Source organism: Oryx dammah, unplaced genomic scaffold, assembly GCF_014754425.2.
Source record: "Oryx dammah isolate SB20612 unplaced genomic scaffold, SCBI_Odam_1.1 HiC_scaffold_26, whole genome shotgun sequence".
In the NCBI taxonomy this organism is placed as follows: domain Eukaryota; kingdom Metazoa; phylum Chordata; class Mammalia; order Artiodactyla; family Bovidae; genus Oryx; species Oryx dammah.
In genome coordinates, this window is record NW_024070210.1 from 95,695,308 (window position 1) to 95,712,708 (window position 17,401).

At 42.2% G+C, this 17,401-nt stretch overlaps 1 protein-coding gene across 1 annotated transcript in view; it reads left to right on the forward strand.

The window, feature by feature from the left end:
- Positions 1-17,401, forward strand: part of LOC120853595 (SUMO-interacting motif-containing protein 1-like) — a 74,635-nt gene extending 57,234 nt beyond the window's left edge. Inside the window, exons 8-10 of the mRNA XM_040227554.1 lie at positions 7,513-7,669; positions 7,807-7,891; positions 16,584-17,401. Coding sequence (XP_040083488.1) covers positions 7,513-7,669; positions 7,807-7,891; positions 16,584-16,828 — 487 coding nt within the window. The 3' untranslated portion in view covers positions 16,829-17,401. The remainder of the gene's footprint in view (positions 1-7,512; positions 7,670-7,806; positions 7,892-16,583) is intronic.

The window sequence follows — 17,401 nt, forward strand, 5'->3', positions numbered from 1 at the left end:
TACCAAAATATTTGCATAGTCTGAAAGTATATTCTCACAAGATATTAATTATGAAGTGAAAAATTACTATGGAGTCAAGTAATCAGAATTAACTCCAGCAGTGGGGCAAACTGACATCATATGCTCCTTGATAAGATGCACAAAACATTTTTGCAGTCCTCTTGCCAAAAAATGCATAACCTCCATCAAATCATGGATAAATATCCGAAATCCCCAATGAGAAATGTCCTATGAAAAAAACTGAACTGCACTTTTCCAAAATGTCAATGTCATAAAAGACAAAGCGAGAATGAGGAATTGTTCCAGATCAAAGGACACTGAAAAAAACAGGCAACTGAACGCAGTGCTAACCTGCGATTTCTTTGCTATTAATAATAGCAACATTAGGACAATGAAAAGAATCTGATTAAAGTCTACAGTTAATATAATACTGTTGCATTAAGATTAATTTTCTGGGGTTTTTTTTTTTTTTTTTTTTGGTCATTGTACCTGGTGGCTCAGAGGTTAAAGCGTCTGCCTGGAATGCAGGAGACCCGGGTTCGATCCCTGAGTCGGGAAGATCCCCTGGAGAAGGAAATGGCAGCCCACTCCAGTACTCTTGCTTGGAGAATCCCATGGGGGAGGAGCCTGGTGGGCTACAGTCCACAGGGTCGCAAAGAGTCGGGACACAACTGAGCGACTTCACTCACTCACTCACTTGGTTACCTTAGAAAATGTTTTTAGGAATTATACACTGAGGAACTTAGGGATAAATGGGCATCATGCCTACACCTTTCTATCAAATAGTTAAAAAAAAAGTTAAAAGATATTAAGGATAAAGAAGATATGGTAAATGTTTAACATTTAGGGAATCTGAATGAAAAGTACTAAGGGTATTTGGGAATTATTAGTGCTATTCTTGCAACTCTTCTTTGAGTCTAACATAAAGTTTTTTTTTTATAAAAGGTATGTTTAATGTAAACAGCATATAGTCGGATTTGCTTTTTATGCAGCTGACAATCTCTGCCTTTTAACTGGAGTTATTTATTCCATTTACATTTAATTAATTATTGGTTTTACATCTGTCATCTTATTATTTGCTTACTATTTGTTCTTTGTTCATTTTTATCTCCTTTTCTGCCTTCTTTTGGCTTAATCAAGTATTTTCTATTCTTCCCTTTGGGCTTCCCTGGTGGCTCAGACGGTAAAGAATCTGCCTGCAATGCAGGAGACCTGGGGTCGATATCTGGATTGGGAAATCCCCTGGGGGAGGGCATGGCCTCCCACTCCAGTATTTTTGCTTGGAGAATTCCACGGACAGAGGAGCCTGGCAGGCTATAGTCCATGGGGTCTCAAAGAGAATGAAGTGACTGAGCACAAGCAAAGCTTTTTAACTTTTTTAAATAAAATTTTATTTTGACATAGTTATAGGTTCTTATGCAGTTGATAGGAATAGTACAGAGATACCACATGTGCTCTTTGTACAGGTTTGCCCAGTGGTAACATTGCGAAACTTAGTGCCTGTGTCACCATCAGGACACCAAGAACGATACAAGATAGGATTTAGAGCATTTCCAGCACCATAAGGATTTTAATTCTGACCTTTTATAACCCTACCCACTCCCCCCCCCCCCCCCCCCTGGCCACCACTTATCTATTTTCCATTTTTAAAATTAGATCATTTCAAGATATAATATAAGTGGGAATCATATAGTAGGGAACCTTTTGGGATTGGCTTTTTCACTTAGTATAGTTCTCTTGGGATTCATGCAGGTTGTGGTAGCTTTTTCTATTGCTGAATAGTATTCCATAGTGTGGGTATTTTTTTTAAACCATTTTACCCATTGAAGGATATCTGTGTTGCTTGCAGTTTGGGACTATTATGAATAAAGCTTTTATAAACATTCATGTGCAAAGTTGTGAATAAACATAAATCTTCATTTCCATGGAATAAATGCCAAGGAGTGCAATTTTTGCTTTATGTGCTGTTTGTTAGTTACTCAGTTGTGTCTGACTTTTCGTGACCCTGTGGACTGTAGCCCACCAGGCTCCTCTGTGCATGGGATTCTCCAGGCAAGAGGACTGGAGCGAACTGCCATGTCCTTCTCCATTGCATTATATAGTAGCTACTTATTTAGTGTTTTTTAAGAAACTGCCAAACTGTTTCTTTGAGTGGCTTTACCATTTTACATTCTCCCCAGCAGTATGAATGATCCAATTTCTCTGCATCCTAACCAGCATTTGGTGTTGTTAAAACAGTTTTTTATTTTAGCTATTCTGATAAGTGTATGATGGTATCTCATTGTGATTTTTATTTTCATTTCTTTAATCGCTAATGAAGTTGAATATCTTTCCATGTGCTTAATTGCCAATTGTATAACATGTTTACTAAAATATTTCTTTTCTCATGTTCTTAACAGATTTTTTGCCTTTTCCTGTTTTCAGAGTCTTTCTATATTCTAGATATATCCTTTTTCAGATCTGTAGTTTGCAAATATTTTCTCCCATTCTGTAGATGGTCTTTTCTTCCTCTTTAACAAGATATTTCACAGAGCAAGTTTTAAATTTTGATGAAATCTGTCTTATCAGATTTTCTTTTATGGAAAATGCTCTCATGCCAGAGATTCCTTGGGATTGTCTGTGTAGATCATCATGTCATCTGCAAGTAGAAAAAGTTTTAGTTCTTTCTTTCCAATCAGTATGGCTTTTATTGCCTTACTACACTGACTAGAATTTCCAATATTATGTTGAATAGCAATGGGGAAAGCAGACATCTTTGCTTTGGTTATGATCCAGAGGAAAGCAGACATCTTTGATTTGTTCATGATTTAGGGGAAAGCATTCAGTTCATTAATTAATTATTGATTAATTAAAATATCAGTTCACCATTAATTATGATGCTATTTCTAGGACTTTTTTGGTAGATGTTCATTAATAAGTTGAAGAATTTCCCTTCTTATTCCTAGTTTTCTGTTTTTATCATGAGTGGATATTAAATTTTATCAAATGCTTTTTCAGAGATGTTTTATTTCTTTAATGGTTGCTCTTGGAATTACAATATGTGTTCTTATTAGAGTCTACCTTGAATTAATACTCTGTCATAACATGTAATGTTAAAATCTTAATAACCATTTTTTCATTTATCCACTCCCATCCACTATCTGTGCTATTGTTGTCATGCATTTTACTCTGGGATGGAATCATGTTTTTGCTTTAAACAGTTGTTTTTAAAAGAAATTCAGGGATGGGGGTGGGGAGCGGTCTTTGTTCCACCTATCTGTGATATTGTAACCTGTAATAAGAAATATGTATATGAAGGAAGTAAGTGTTAATCCTCAATCGTGTCCGACTCTTTGTGACCACACAGACTGCAGCCCACCAGGCTCCTCTGTCCATGAATTCTCCAGGGAAGAATACTGAAGTTGGTTGCCATTCCCTTCTCCAGGGGATATTCCTGACCCAGGGATCAAACCTGGGTCTCCCACATTGCAGGCAGATTCTTTACCATCCAAGCTTGTGTGGGGGCGCATTTGAGAGAGACCTTCATCCTGTTCCCGGCACAGAGCTCTTTTGGAGTTTTTTAAGTGATAAGAGTAATTAATAAATTTATCTTTTGTTCCGTTAATGAGGTATCTTTCAGAAAACCACTTGGTGACCTGAAGGTTGGGGGCTGGTTGGCAGGGGAACCACGTGAATAGAGAGTGGAACTTTCCGTTCCAGCTCTCCACTGCCCTCCCCTCTCCTGCTCCACCCCCTCCTCCAGGGAAGGGACAGGGGCTGGAGGTTGAGTTCAGTTACCAGTGGTCACTGATTTAATCAGCCATGCCTGTCTGATGCAGCTTCCTTGAAAACCCCAAAGGGCTAGGTCCAGAGAGCCGGTTGATAAATAGGTGGAGACTGCCTGTAGAGTGATGCACCCAGAGAGCATGGACATGCCTCACCCTTGCCCCGTACCTTACACATCTCTTCCATGTGGCTTTTCTTGAGTTATACCTTTTATAACAAACTGGTAACCTAGTAAGCAAAGGGTTTGTCTGAGTTCTGTAAGCCCTGTAGCAAATTAATCAAAGCTAAGTGGGGGTCCTGGGAACCTCCCATCTATAGTTATGTGGTTCAGAAGCACACAGATTGACAACCTGGACTTTGGGTTGGCATCTAAAGAGAGAATTCGAGGGCAGCCTTGTAGGCCTGAGCCCTTAACCTGCAGAATCCGACCCTATGATGAATAGTGTCAAAACTGAGTTAATTGCTTAGTGTTGCTGGAAAAAACACATATCAGATCCACACAGTTACCATTTTTGGTGTTCTTTCTTTCTTTCTTGACTATCCAAGTTCCATTTGGTATTATTTCTCTTCCAGGTAAAGAACTTAGCTTCTTTAATATTTTTTGTATGGCAAGTCTACTGGTAATGCGTTCTTTCAGCTTTTGTTTGTCCGTATATGCTATCTCACCTTCATTTATGAATAGTGGTTTTACTTGATATGAATTCTAGATTGATAGGCATTTTTCCTTGTTTTGAAGCTGCCCCACTCTCTTCTGGCTTGCTGATGGGAAGTCATTAGAATTTCTTACTGTTGTTCCCTTTGGGTCATGTGTCATTTTTCTCTGGCTGCTGCTTTTTTTTTTTCTGTCTACTTGATTACGGTAACTAGTTGTAGTTTCCACTATGTTTACCCTGCTTGGGGTTTATTGAGATTCTTGAATATGTGAGTTGATATTTTTAATCAAAGTTTGAAATATCTTGGGCATTTTTTTTTTTTTTGGCCTGAATTCTCATCTTCTGGGAATTCAAGTACATATATGCTAGGCTGTGTCTCACTGTTCCACAGAACACTACGGCTCTGGTGTTTTCTACTATTGTTTTTTGTTTGTTTTATTTTGTTTTGACTCGTCTTTTTTTCTCTCTCTGTTGCACTTCCTCCTCCTTGATTTTTCTTTTCTTTTGTGGTGCCTAATTTGTTGGTAAGCCTATCCAGTGAATTTTTTTTTAATTTCAGATATTATATCTTTCAGAACAAGAGCTTCCATTTGGTTCATCCTTAGAGTGTCCATTTCTCTTTGCTGAGAGTCCCCCTCTATTCATTCGTGTATATAGATCTTGGTTGGTTGGTTAATCAGCATATTTATAACAGCTGTTCTAAAGTCCTTGTCTACTAATTCCAACATTGTGTCATCTATTGGTCTGTTTCTTTGGGCATTTTGATCCTGGTTATGGATTCATTTTCCTGTTTTTTCCCTTGTCTAATACTTTTTTATTGCATGCCTAACATTATGAATGGTCCGTTGTTGAGAATCTGAAATTTGCTGATTTCCTTTAAAGAATATTGACTTCCAATCTGGCAGATAGTGATTTATTAGCAAATTAGCTTTCTCCTTTTGAAGCTTGTTTCTAGGAATTGTAAGGGTATTCTAAAGCAGCCTTTCTTAAGAGACTAATGTCCTGTAGCTTAGTCTTCTGGGGTTGTCCCTGAAAGCCCAACATGTTCAATTGAGATTTCTCTTCTAGTTCGTTGAAACCCCATCTCTCTCAACACTGGGCACTTTCCCGAATCCCCACTCATCTCACAGCCCTCACTAACTGTTCTCTCCCAGGCTTTGGCTATCTCCCTGTCCATGTGCCAAGGGGGACCATTACAGATATTCCAGCCACCTCAGCTCCCCTGACTTCCAGTCTCTGCTCTGTCCAACAAATCCACTGCTTTCTGTTTAGGACCCATACTTTCCTTGGCCTTAGTTAGAAAGTGCCCCCAGCAGGAAATCTGGGGTAAACATGGAGTTCACCACCTTTGTTCCTCTTTCTCTCAAGAACAATAGTCATTTGTAGTAGGTTATCCAATGCCTGAAAATATTTTTTCATATATTTTGTTCGGGTTTATAATTGTTGATAAAATGAGAGTAAATCCAATACCAGGTATACTTGTTAAGGCTGGATCTGGAAGTTAGCCTTCCTCTCTATCTTGTTTTTAAAATGTGAATTTGAATTGCTATAGATAATTGTATCTCCATTTCCTACTATGTCCAACACATTAAAATTACTTTCTTGTCCTTTGTATATTTCTGGGTTTGCCATATTGGATTATAAAACCAGGACAAATGCAGGCTCTGGAGTCAAAACTGGAAAAGAAAATACAGTTTGAAATTAAAAGTTATTGAATAGATCAACTGTCTGTGAAAGTCATACACCAAATGCAGAGTAGAAATTAGACTTTAAAAGAATTTGGCGAATATCTTAGGAATGTAATAATTTGGAGTCCTTTGTATTAAAGAAAATTTGTCAGAGAAGGTATAGAATGGTACTAAAAAATACATTAAAGAGATCAAATGGATTTTCATAAATATTTTAGACTTTAATACTTTAGAATGTTAAGCAAAGGTTTTAAAATTATTTATTCTGCTTTTTAAAATTTTGCTTTTACACTAATAACATGTCTGGTGGAACAGCAAAAGGAAAGGGAAGAAGAAAATAAAAATGAATAGATACTTTGTTATTTATCATTGTTACAAGCGGCAGTGGCACCAAGAGCCCCCTATTTTTCCAAATGTTGCCCCACTGCAAAGGGACAGCTGTAGAAGAAAGAACCTTGATATCTGGGGCAGGTTCTGTTGCTGCCATCTCGTTATCTGCTCACTGCCTACTCCTCAGAAACTGCTCTGATGCGCAGACCTGGCAAGAACCACCAACCAAACCTTCAGGCAAAAGCCTTCAGGCAGTCCAGAGATGCACCGTGTGCATCTGAGATTCATCACATTCTGGGGGGAAGCTGACGCTGTGTTTAGAACAGTGGGGTTCACCTTCCCGAAGCTCAGCCTTTGTTTTACAGCTCTCCTTCTCAGAAGCCTCTGAGTGTGCTCCAGCCCACCCTCGCTGGCCAAGTCCCTCAGGGACTCCTCAGTCCTAGAGACTTGAAACTGAAGAAGGCTGTGGCGCCCCAGATGTGTATATTTCTTTGCTTCTTGGTTTTCGCCGTGTCTCTCCTAGCACTGGAGTGCCTCTTACCTTGGGCCTTCCTTACTCCCCTAGCCCACTGCCACCCGTGCTGCCTTCCCCGTCAGAGGCTGCTCTCCCGTCCACGTCACGGGGGCACCACCACACCGTGTCCACACCGGCCCTGCGCGTTAGGTTCCTGTTGCACACTTCTTGCCCCTGTTCAACCATCAGCTTTTCGAGAGCAATACCCTCTTTTATTCCTCTTAATAATATTCCTCTTTTGTGCCAATTATGGCACTTTATGGCCATTCAGAAACATTTAATCTCATGATTAATTCTCTTGGTTAGAGTATGCTGTAATTCTTCAAGTGTCCTAAACTAGTCTCTCGCTTTCAAACATCAAGGAGTTTTCTGGCAGTTGTCAGTTCATGAACGAATCTGTTTCTGCCCTGTCCACAGGCTTTGTGATTTTGTAGGCCTTCATTGTATTCCTTCTTAGCCTTCTCTGGTTTAGGCAAAGGTTAGAGCCTTCAGGGAGAATTGTGGTATATGTTCCTTAAAATAATAGTTGCGATGGTGCACTCTCTCTCTCTCCTCCATGCAGAGAGATGTTCTTTACTACCATGGAAAGCCACCTGCTACGCTGCAAAGTGCTGGAAATCATATTTCTCCACAGCTGTGAGACGCCCACCCGCCTACCCTTGTCTCTGGCCCAGGCCCTCTATTTTCTGAACAATTCCACGTCACTGCTCAAGTGTCAGGTATGGTTTCCCTACTTCAGTCCCAGGCCTAGACCACCTTTTCCTTAATCCTTGAGCTTTTTTAAGTTACTTAAAAACTGTATAAACCTCTTACTGAGGAAAGAATTTATTACCAACTGCTTTTACCATCTCTGCAGTCAGATAAAACCCAGTGGCAGAAATGGGATGAGCTGGTTGAGCACCTACAGTTCCTGTTGTCCAGTTACCAGCATGTTTTAAGAGGTAAGGAGCATTTGGGCACAAACCGGGTGGTGTGGGAGTCTGGCAGTGGACATTATTATGAATTAAAGTCACGCAAGGGACCCTGTTAACTTCCGTAAATCATTGTTCCTTAGTGTAATTGCAAGAAACGAGAAAGGACATAGCTGGAATCGCTGCTCTGAAACAGAAGAATTCACGTAGTATTTTTGTTACGGCAGATACCACAGTGGTCCTCACAGTCCTTAGGGTTGTGTAGGTAAATGAATTACCCTAACATGAGCAAGATTCAGTAATGGCCTGACCGAGCCCTGGCAGCTTTCCCTGGCCCGTCACTGCAGAACCTCTGTTGGGTCTCCTGCTCACTGACTTGGATGTTGTAAACATGGGTCAATATGACACAAATACACAGAAGGTCACTGGCAAGGTCGACATGCACATCTTGCAGGTGATGTGAGGCTGTGAACGTGGCTCTGCCCCAGTCACAGGCAAAGCCAGGGAGGATCTGGGAGAGTGGGGCTAATCAGTCAACTAGCACTCAGGGGCAAATATCAACAAGGAGAATGGTGGAATAGGTGCTCCAAATAGGAGTGATTTGATCAGCCAAGGATTAACGAGGCCCTTAGGAAAACTAACGTGATTACAAGTTACATAAGGAAAGACAGTAAGTTTACAAGGGAGAAAACTGACAGTCCTCTTGATGTGATACCCTGAGAACACCTCATCACTTAGGTGCCAAAAATTCATGACCTGAATCTAATCAGAAGGAAGCACCAGACAAACCCAGGTTGAAGGGCCTTTTACAAACTAACTGGCCTATGCTTTCAAAAGTCCCAATGTCTTAAAAACAAAGGAAGATTGAAGAGCTATTCCAGATTAAAATCAAACCAAAACACATGAATGTTATATGCAAAACATGATCCTGGAGGGGATCCTGAAAAAAAAGCTTCTTTATGGTCCAACTCTTACCCATACATGACTACTGGAAAAACCATAGCTTTGACTATACAGACCTTTTCTGGCAAAGTGATGTCTCTGCTTTTTAATATGCTGTCTAGGTGTGTCACAGCTTTTATTACAAGGAGCATGCTTCCTTTGATTTCATGGCTGCAGTCACCAACCACAGTGATTTTGGAGCCCATGAAAATAAAATCTGCCACTGTTTCTGCTTTTTCACCGTCTGTTTGCCATGAAATGATGGGACTGGATGCCATGATTTTAGTTTTTTGAGTGTTGAGTTTTAAGCCAACTTTTTCATTCTCCTCTTTAAACCCTCATCAAGAAGCTTTTTAGTTCCTCTTCACTTTCTGCCATTATATTGATATCATCTGCATATCTGAGGTTGTTGATATTTCTGCCATAAGTCTTGATTTCAGCTTGTGTTTCATCCAGCCTGGCATTTCTCATGATGTACTCTGCATGTAAGTTAAATAAGCAGGGTGACAATATACAGCCTTGACGTACTCCTTTCCCAATTTGGAACCAGTCTGTTGTTCCATGTCCAGTTCTAACTGTTGCTTCTTGAGCTGCATACAGATTTCTCAGGAGGCAGGTCAGGTGGTCTGGTATTCCCATCTCTGTAAGAATTTCCCACAGTTTGTTGTGATTCACACAGTCAGAGGCTTTAGCGCAGTCAATGAATCAGAGTAGATGTTTTTCTGGAACTCTCTTGCTTTTTCTATGATCCAACAGATATCAGCAATTTGATCTCTGGTTCCTCTGCCTTTTCCAAATCCAGCTTGTACATCTGGAAGTTCTCAGTTTACATACTGTTGAAGCCTAGCTTGAAGGACTTTGAGCATTACCTTGCTAGCATGTGAAACGAGCTCAATTGTAAGATAGTTTGAACATTCCTCAACATTGCCTTTCTTTGGGATTGGGTAAGATAAAAACTGACCTTTTCCAGTCCTGTGGCCACTGCAGAGTTTTCCAAATTTGCTGACATATTGTGTGCAGCACTTTAACAGCATCATTTTAAGGATTTGAGATAGCTCAGCTGGAATTCCATCACCTCTACTAGCTTTGTTCATAGTAATGCTTCCTAAGGCCCATTTGAATTCACACTGCAGGATATCTGGCTCTAAGTGAGTGATCACACCATCATGGTTATCCGGGTCATTAACACCTTTTTTGTACAGTTCTTCTGTGTATTCTTGCCACCTCTTCTTAATCTCTTCTGCTTCTTTTAGGTCCTTGCTATTTCTGCCATTTATTCTGTCCTTAATATATATATATATATACATGTGTGTGTGTGTGTGTGTGTGTGTATATATGTATACACCTATATACACACATACATGATCTACCTGCCATGATCATATTGAGGTTGATTTTAGCTCGGCAGTGCTCTTGGGAAGATAAGATGATCCTTACACCCTCTTTTGCCTGGAATTGAGGAAGGTATTACAGAAACATTAAAAAAAATTAAAAGCACTGGATTGAATATAGAAGTTCTGGGTTTGAATCCCAAATTCCATCACTTACTCTGCGTTGGGCAGCTAATTTTATATCTCTAGACCTCAGTTTCTTCCTTCTATAGAATAGGGATGATAATACATAACTTGCCAAGACTTAATTGCTAATAGGCATGAAATAAAGCCACCCCACTCCAGTACTCTTGCCTGGAAAATCCCATGGATGGAGGAGCCTGGAAGGCTGTGGTCCATGGGGTCGCTGAGGGTCGGACACGACTGAGCAACTTCACTTTCACTTTTCAGTGTCATGCACTGGAGAAGGAAATGGCAACCCACTCCAGTGTTCTTGCCTGGAGAATCCCAGGGGCGGGGGAGCCTGGTGGGCTGCCGTCTATGGGGTCACACAGAGTTGGACACGACTGAAGTGACTTAGCAGCAGCAGCAGTGTGAAATAAAGCAGAAAGTGCTCAGTCAGTGTTGCTGACTCTCAGACTGCCTGTGGCCAGGCCAGGAGTATGCTACAAGGGTCTTCTCTGTTTCAGATACTTGTAACTAAAACATAACAGAGCGTTGTCAAGGCCATGACATGTGGTTGTGTGGTTTGTGCATTTTTTAACATGCTCAAAGAAAGGTACCTGTCCTTTTAAGAACAAAGCCCCAAAGGCAAATTCCATGTGTCCTCAGCTTCACTGAAGTTTATGTAATTGTTTCTTTTGGAGATCTAGCAGAAAGTTTAATATTAAAGCAGATTGGTTTTGTTTAAAGTTCACCTTTAATACTTGTTGTTCATTTCTGTTTTGTTTCCCAGGGAGTATACCTGGGTCAGGGGCAATAGTGATTTAAGGTGGACATGGGATCTACTTTTATTACACAATATTATTTTCTGCCTTGAATAAGGGAGAGGAAGCTCTCAGACCAGTGTATACTGACTAAGAATAAATGGGGTGTTCCAATCCTGTTTTATCCTTAGCATCCTTTTCAACTTCTTTGGAAAAGAGTTAAGGAGAAGAAATATTTAGAACTAGAAGTTTGAAAACTGTCCTGTGAAGAACACAACTGAATGGTTCCCTGAAATAGTCAGTGTCTTTATCAGGAGGCATTTTACTGTGACGGCTCCTTAGTCATCTCTGCCCGGTTCAAGTGGGTGGAGGACATCATTGAGTGCATTTTGAGGTCAGCCAGAGAAGGCAATGGCACCCCACTCCAGCACTCTTGCCTGGAAAATCCCATGGATGGAGGAGCCTGGTGGGCTGCAGTCCATGGGGTCACGAAGAGTCGGACACGACTGAGCGACTTCACTTTCACTTTTCCCTTTCATGCATTGGAGAAGGAAATGGCAACCCACTCCAGCAGTCTCGCCTAGAGAATCCCAGGGACGGTGGAGCCTGGTGGGCTGCCGTCTATGGGGTTGCACAGAGTCGGACAGGACTGACGCGACTTAGCAGCAGCAGCAGCAGCAGAGTTGTCCAATGGGCTTCCTAGGTGGCGCAGCAGATAAAGAATCCCCCTGCAATTCAGGAGGCACAGGTTCGATCCCTGGGTGGAGAAGATCCTCTGGAGGAGGGCATGGCAACCCACTGCAGTATTCTTGTCTGGAGAATCCCATGGACAGAGGAGCCTGGCGGGCTATAGTCCACGCGGTCGCAGAAAGTCAGACACGACTGAAGCAACTGAGCACACACACAGAATTGTCCAGCTCCAAGGGTGGGGAGGAAAGAAAGAGGCTGGGGAGTCCAAGTATGCCCTTTGTTTGTGGGAACTTCTAAGGAGGAAGAGAGGAAGAGGACATAGGCAAAGTCACATACACTGGCTTATCTAACCCAGTAAGCCTGTGAGATGAGCACCAACCGCCTTCACATATGGGCAGACAGAAGCGGAGAGGAAAGTACATGCGGAGCCAGGGTTCAAACCTAGGTCTGTTGCCAGAGCCTGTGTACAGTGGAGACACACTGGAGGAAATTAATTTTCTGTGAAATCCGAGATGAGATTAGAAGATGAGGTTCTGAGGAATTTCTGATGCCCACTTTCTAAACTCTCTATACATGGTTAAATTACTTTCATACTGACCCTTGGCCTTGGGGAGCAATGTATCTTGAACCCCCACGTTTTGTAAATGTTCCCATAGAGAGCACAGCAGCCCCTAAGAGGTGGATGCTGGGCTGTCACCTGAGCTGAGGGAAGTGAGCCCCCACACCCCAGTTTCACAGCCATGAAACTCAAGTCCGAGCCTCCCCAAAATTATGAGCTGCCATATGCTGTGAGTTTTCCTGATGCATGTGAGTAATTAGAATATACTTTAAAGCTATGAATCTAGGAATTTAAACATATGGTATTTAAATGAACAAAATGCTTTTCCTGAATTTCACTCTGAGCCACTGAGGGTGATGTGGAAGTCAGACACGTGTTCATTCCAAGGAGAGTCTCACACACGGCCTTCCTGCAGGAGCCTCATCCACGGAGGGGAGAAAAGCAGACTCAGGCACAACCGGTTCAGTTCATACATTCATCCAGACAACAAATATTTACCCAGTGCCTCCTCTGTGCCTGGCTCATTGGGAAAACGTCAGTGTCTAAGACCAACGTGACCCCTGCCCTCCTAGAGCTTAACTGTCTAGTGAAGTGATTGGCTTGAAACAAACCATCACACTAGTAACATAACTGCGATGAAAATAAATGCTGTGAAGGGAAAAAGTAGGACTTAAATTGTTTATGGGGGAACTCAGGAAGGCCTCCCTAAAGGAGTAATACTCAGACTAAGATGTGAAGTACTGGTATTAGCCAGGCGAATAGGGAGGGCAAAGTTTCCCAGAAAGAAGAAACAGCATGTCCAGGGACCTTGAGGCCAGAAACAACTTAATGAGTCCAAGGAACGTAGAGCAAACTAGTAGGACTAGGATTCAGTGAGCAAGGGGAGCGCAGCAGGAAACAAGACCGTGGGCCTAGACAGGAGCGGGCGTGAAGGGCCCCCGGCTAGGGAGCTCACTCGTCTTGATTCCAGAGTGAAGGGAGCCCGGCAAGACGGTTGACGTAAGGCCCGATGGGTGGCGAACAACTTGGCTGAGGACGCGGGAGGTCAGGCGAGGGTAATGGTGACAAGGGTGTGGCAGGGCAGGGGTGTCGAGGCTGAAGGTACACCCAGGGTTCTGCCGATACTGACACGGAGGTGCATGGAAGAGCTGCAGAGACGGTAAAGGGCTCCATGTGACCGTTGGATTGGAGGCCCTGGTGACGATGACCTTGACATGATAACCTCTAGCCCTAGTTTTGACCCAGGGACTAGTAATAGCACTCCCAGCCCAAGTATCTTGAGCCAGGCCTTATGCCACATAAGCCCTTTGCAAAGACTGCCTCACACGACAACCCCAAGAACCTCTGCAGTAAGAACTCTCGTCCCTACTGAAGCATGAAATCCAAAGCCCCGCCGGCTGGGCCAGGATGGTTCAAGTCCACTGGCCAGGACTTCCTCCCCTTGGGCGGTGGGTAGGTGGGCACTGCTAACCTTTGCTTCTCTGAATTTCCTGTATTAGTAAATTCCAAGTTCCTCTTGCTCCCAAGTCTCCCCTATCCCTCTCTTTGCAGCCAATTCTTTCTGTTATTTTGAAGTCGTTTTCATGTTTTTCAGAGTAGCACATGCTTTAAGAAAATCAAATTCTACTAAAAGGATTTTGTCCCCTGTGATCATTCTTCCCCAGTAGCAGACTGAAGTATCACACATTTCACCGCTTAAAACATTCCATGTATCTCCTTTTGCTTTCAGAAGACAAACTCCATGTTGGTCTGTGACCCAGGCTGCCTGCCAGTCTGTTCTAGTCCCGTTTTCCTTCTTACTACCCAGCTCTAACCTCTAGTTTTCCAAACAACTTTTCCTACATCATGGCATTTGCGCCTTTTCCCACTACATGGACTGCTTTTCCGCTAGACTTTTGCATGCTTACCTCCTTATCCTTTGGGACTCAACTAAGAGGCCCTCCCCAGCTAGAATGCACCGCTTCCCTTGATCCTCAGTGTTCCTGTTTATCACAGCATCCAGTTTATTTATTTGGTTGCACTCACCAAAACCACAACTGTCTTTGTTGACTGGTTCACTGTCAGGCTTCCTGCGGCTAGAATGTCAGTCCGTGAGGGCTGGATCCAGGTCTCTGATCCCACTGTCTCCTCGGAGCCTAGCCCTGTCCCAGAGGCAGGGTAGGCGCTCACTGTAACGTTGATTAAATGTTGAAATGCCCCTATGATGACATCTCAGAGCAGCTGTGCCTCCTGTTTGCAGACTTTTTGGATATTCTACAATCTATTTATTATACTTTTTTTTTTTCAGTTGATTCTATTTTCTGAAATTTCTAGACCCTGTAGTTCAGTCCTTCTAGTAACCCTGTTAATGAAGGTGCCATTCCCCCTTTTATAAATGAGATGGATAAAATGATGCTGGCATGGTCTCTGGTGCACCTGGACTCAAAAGGCCTGCAGGGCCCTTCCCCTCCATTTGCCTGTGACCCTGTGCCCTGTGTGCCTCGATTCCACACACTTCCAGAGCCCTGCTGGGACCGAGTCATGGTTTTGTAATGGGTACCTTTAGAAGTTTTTACTTTTCCCCAGCATTTTATTTTTGGACCTACAGAAGAGCTTAAGGAGTAGTTTGACGTACACTCCTGTAACCTTTACCTTGATTCAGAAGCTGTTGCCATATGTGGCATTTTGCCATATGTGGCTTATCTATTCTATCCACATACTTTTTTTTTGCTGAACCAGTTCAGAGTAAGTTGCGCTATCATAACCCTTCATTGTTAAATACTTCAGCTTAAGAATATTCTCCTACATGCCATTATTCATTATCCCTCTGATTCTGTCCTTGATAGAATGTCATCTAATAGGTGCCAGTAACACCCTTGACTGCTGTTTGGTTTTGCTTTGGGTCAGGACTCAGTCAAGCACCACACATTGTGCTTGGTTGGTGTGCTCTTCTGCCTCTTGTCATCTAACACAGCTGCCAGCCTTTACTTGTCTCTTGTAACTGGACACTTTTGAAGAGTCCATGTCAGTTAGTTCATAGAACACCGCACAACTGGGGTGGGCAGGTTATTCTCTCATGAGCAGCAAGAACACAGAAGAGATGAGGGTGTCCACCCCTTCCCAGTGCATTACATCATGAGGCAGGAACATCAGTGTGGGCTCACTGATGTGAAGGTGGACCGTATGGTCAAGGAGTCCCTAAGAGATTTCTCCTGTGTTCTCTTCCCAGAGGGTGAAACTTTGAGACTCAATATCCTGTTCAGCCTTTCATCTGGTGAACTACTGAATTGATTTAGTAGATTGAAAAGTGGTCCGTTTCTAGTTATGTATTCCTGCTACATTTCTTAACTGGCCTTCTGATAAAAATGACCTTTCCCTTCTCCCTGCACTCACTCTTATTTACTATGGATTTGGGACATTTTAAAATTCAGTGTGTTATAGTCCCATTTTTTTGGCCATTATTTACCATCATATTGTTCAAAATGTGGCCAACAGAAACTAATATGTCCCCATTAGTTTCTAAGCATTCCCTTACTTTCTTATAAAAAAAGTTCCAGGTTCCCCTTGTAACTTCCTTGCCATGATCCTAAAATCAGCCTTTTTGCCAAGAGTTCTGGTATTCTTTAGTGGGGAGTGGGAAATAGTATTTCGAAAGCAAGATCTAGTGCTGAGTCTGCTGATTGCTGCTGGGACAGCCATCAGTTATTACTACTTCTAGGCCCTTTCTGACAAGGGCTAGTAAATCATGTAATTTAAAAACAATGAAAGTTAATACTGATACCTGTTTCCACTTCCACAGAATTCTTCCTCTTCCTGTTCCTTAATTCAGTCTTTTCTCCCATAGTGAGAACCCTTGCTTTATTCTCAACAACACAAATATATTTATTCATTTGGTCTATCCTGCAATACATACAAAATGGATTCTTTTCAATAGAATTACAACAAACCAAAATCATGACAAACTTACCATGTAAAATTTAATATTTCTTTGCAATTCTTTTCAAAGAATAGTTCTCCAATTATATCCATTTGAAAGTTTCATTAATATAGGTTTGTTGTCTAAATCAACAAAGGAAAAAGAACTAAAACCAAGGCTTTTTTTTTTAAATACTAAAACCTGAGGTCCAGAGAGAACCAGAAGAAAGGGCCTTTCAGAAATGGGCCTTTGACTTGTAGTCTAGTCACTCATCAACAAATCTTTGCCTACACCCTAGCTACCAAAATTCCGTCTTCCCCAGTCATAGAGGAATAGAAAGTCATTCGGAACAGTGCCACTGACTTTTTCCCTCTTGCAGAGCACTTGCGGAGCTCAGTGATTGACCGGAAAGACTTAATAATCAAAAGAATCAAGCCCAAGCCCCAGCAGGGAGACGACATCTCCGTGGTAGACGTGGAGAAGCAGATCGAGGCCTTCCGCAGCCGCCTGGTCCGCACACTCGGGGAGCCGCTCGTCCCGCAGCTGCAGGACAAGGTGCGCCTCCTCAGGCTCCTGCTCTTCTTTGCCGCAGACCTGAACCCTGACGCGGAGGCCTCTCCCTAGGCCCGGAGCAGCCCAAGGTCGTCCGAGGCACTAACGCCAAGAATACCTCCTGAACTCCACCACCAACTACTTGGAAGTCCCAGGATAGAAAGTAGTTTAAAATCTAACAGGACCAAACCTACCTTATTTATCTGTAGGCTATGATAACTCTTTAGTAAACATCTTTTTTTTAACAACCCTGTCCTAGCCTCTTCTCAGATATGACTTAAAATACATACGGTGTATATATTTAATAAATTATTTATGTATACTTTTCTTGAAACAGGTAATACTGTATGCACTATATGTTTAACATTTCCATTCAAGATGTGAAAAAAAGAATCCATGTGCTGAACAAATTTGAGACGTCAATGTTACGTCATTCAAGGTACTGAGAACCTGTTTCGAAAGAGAAAGATGTTTGTCTCCCTAATGGAAAACAAACATCCTATATCGGACCTGTGATATTGCCTATTTGTGGCCAGTCTGCTAAGACCTAATGTAATGAAGGGGGATAGAAACAAAAGTATTGAGTGTGCTGCATAAAAGATTGATGTTAAAAGGATACAATAAAAAGGCAATGGTGTTTCAAAA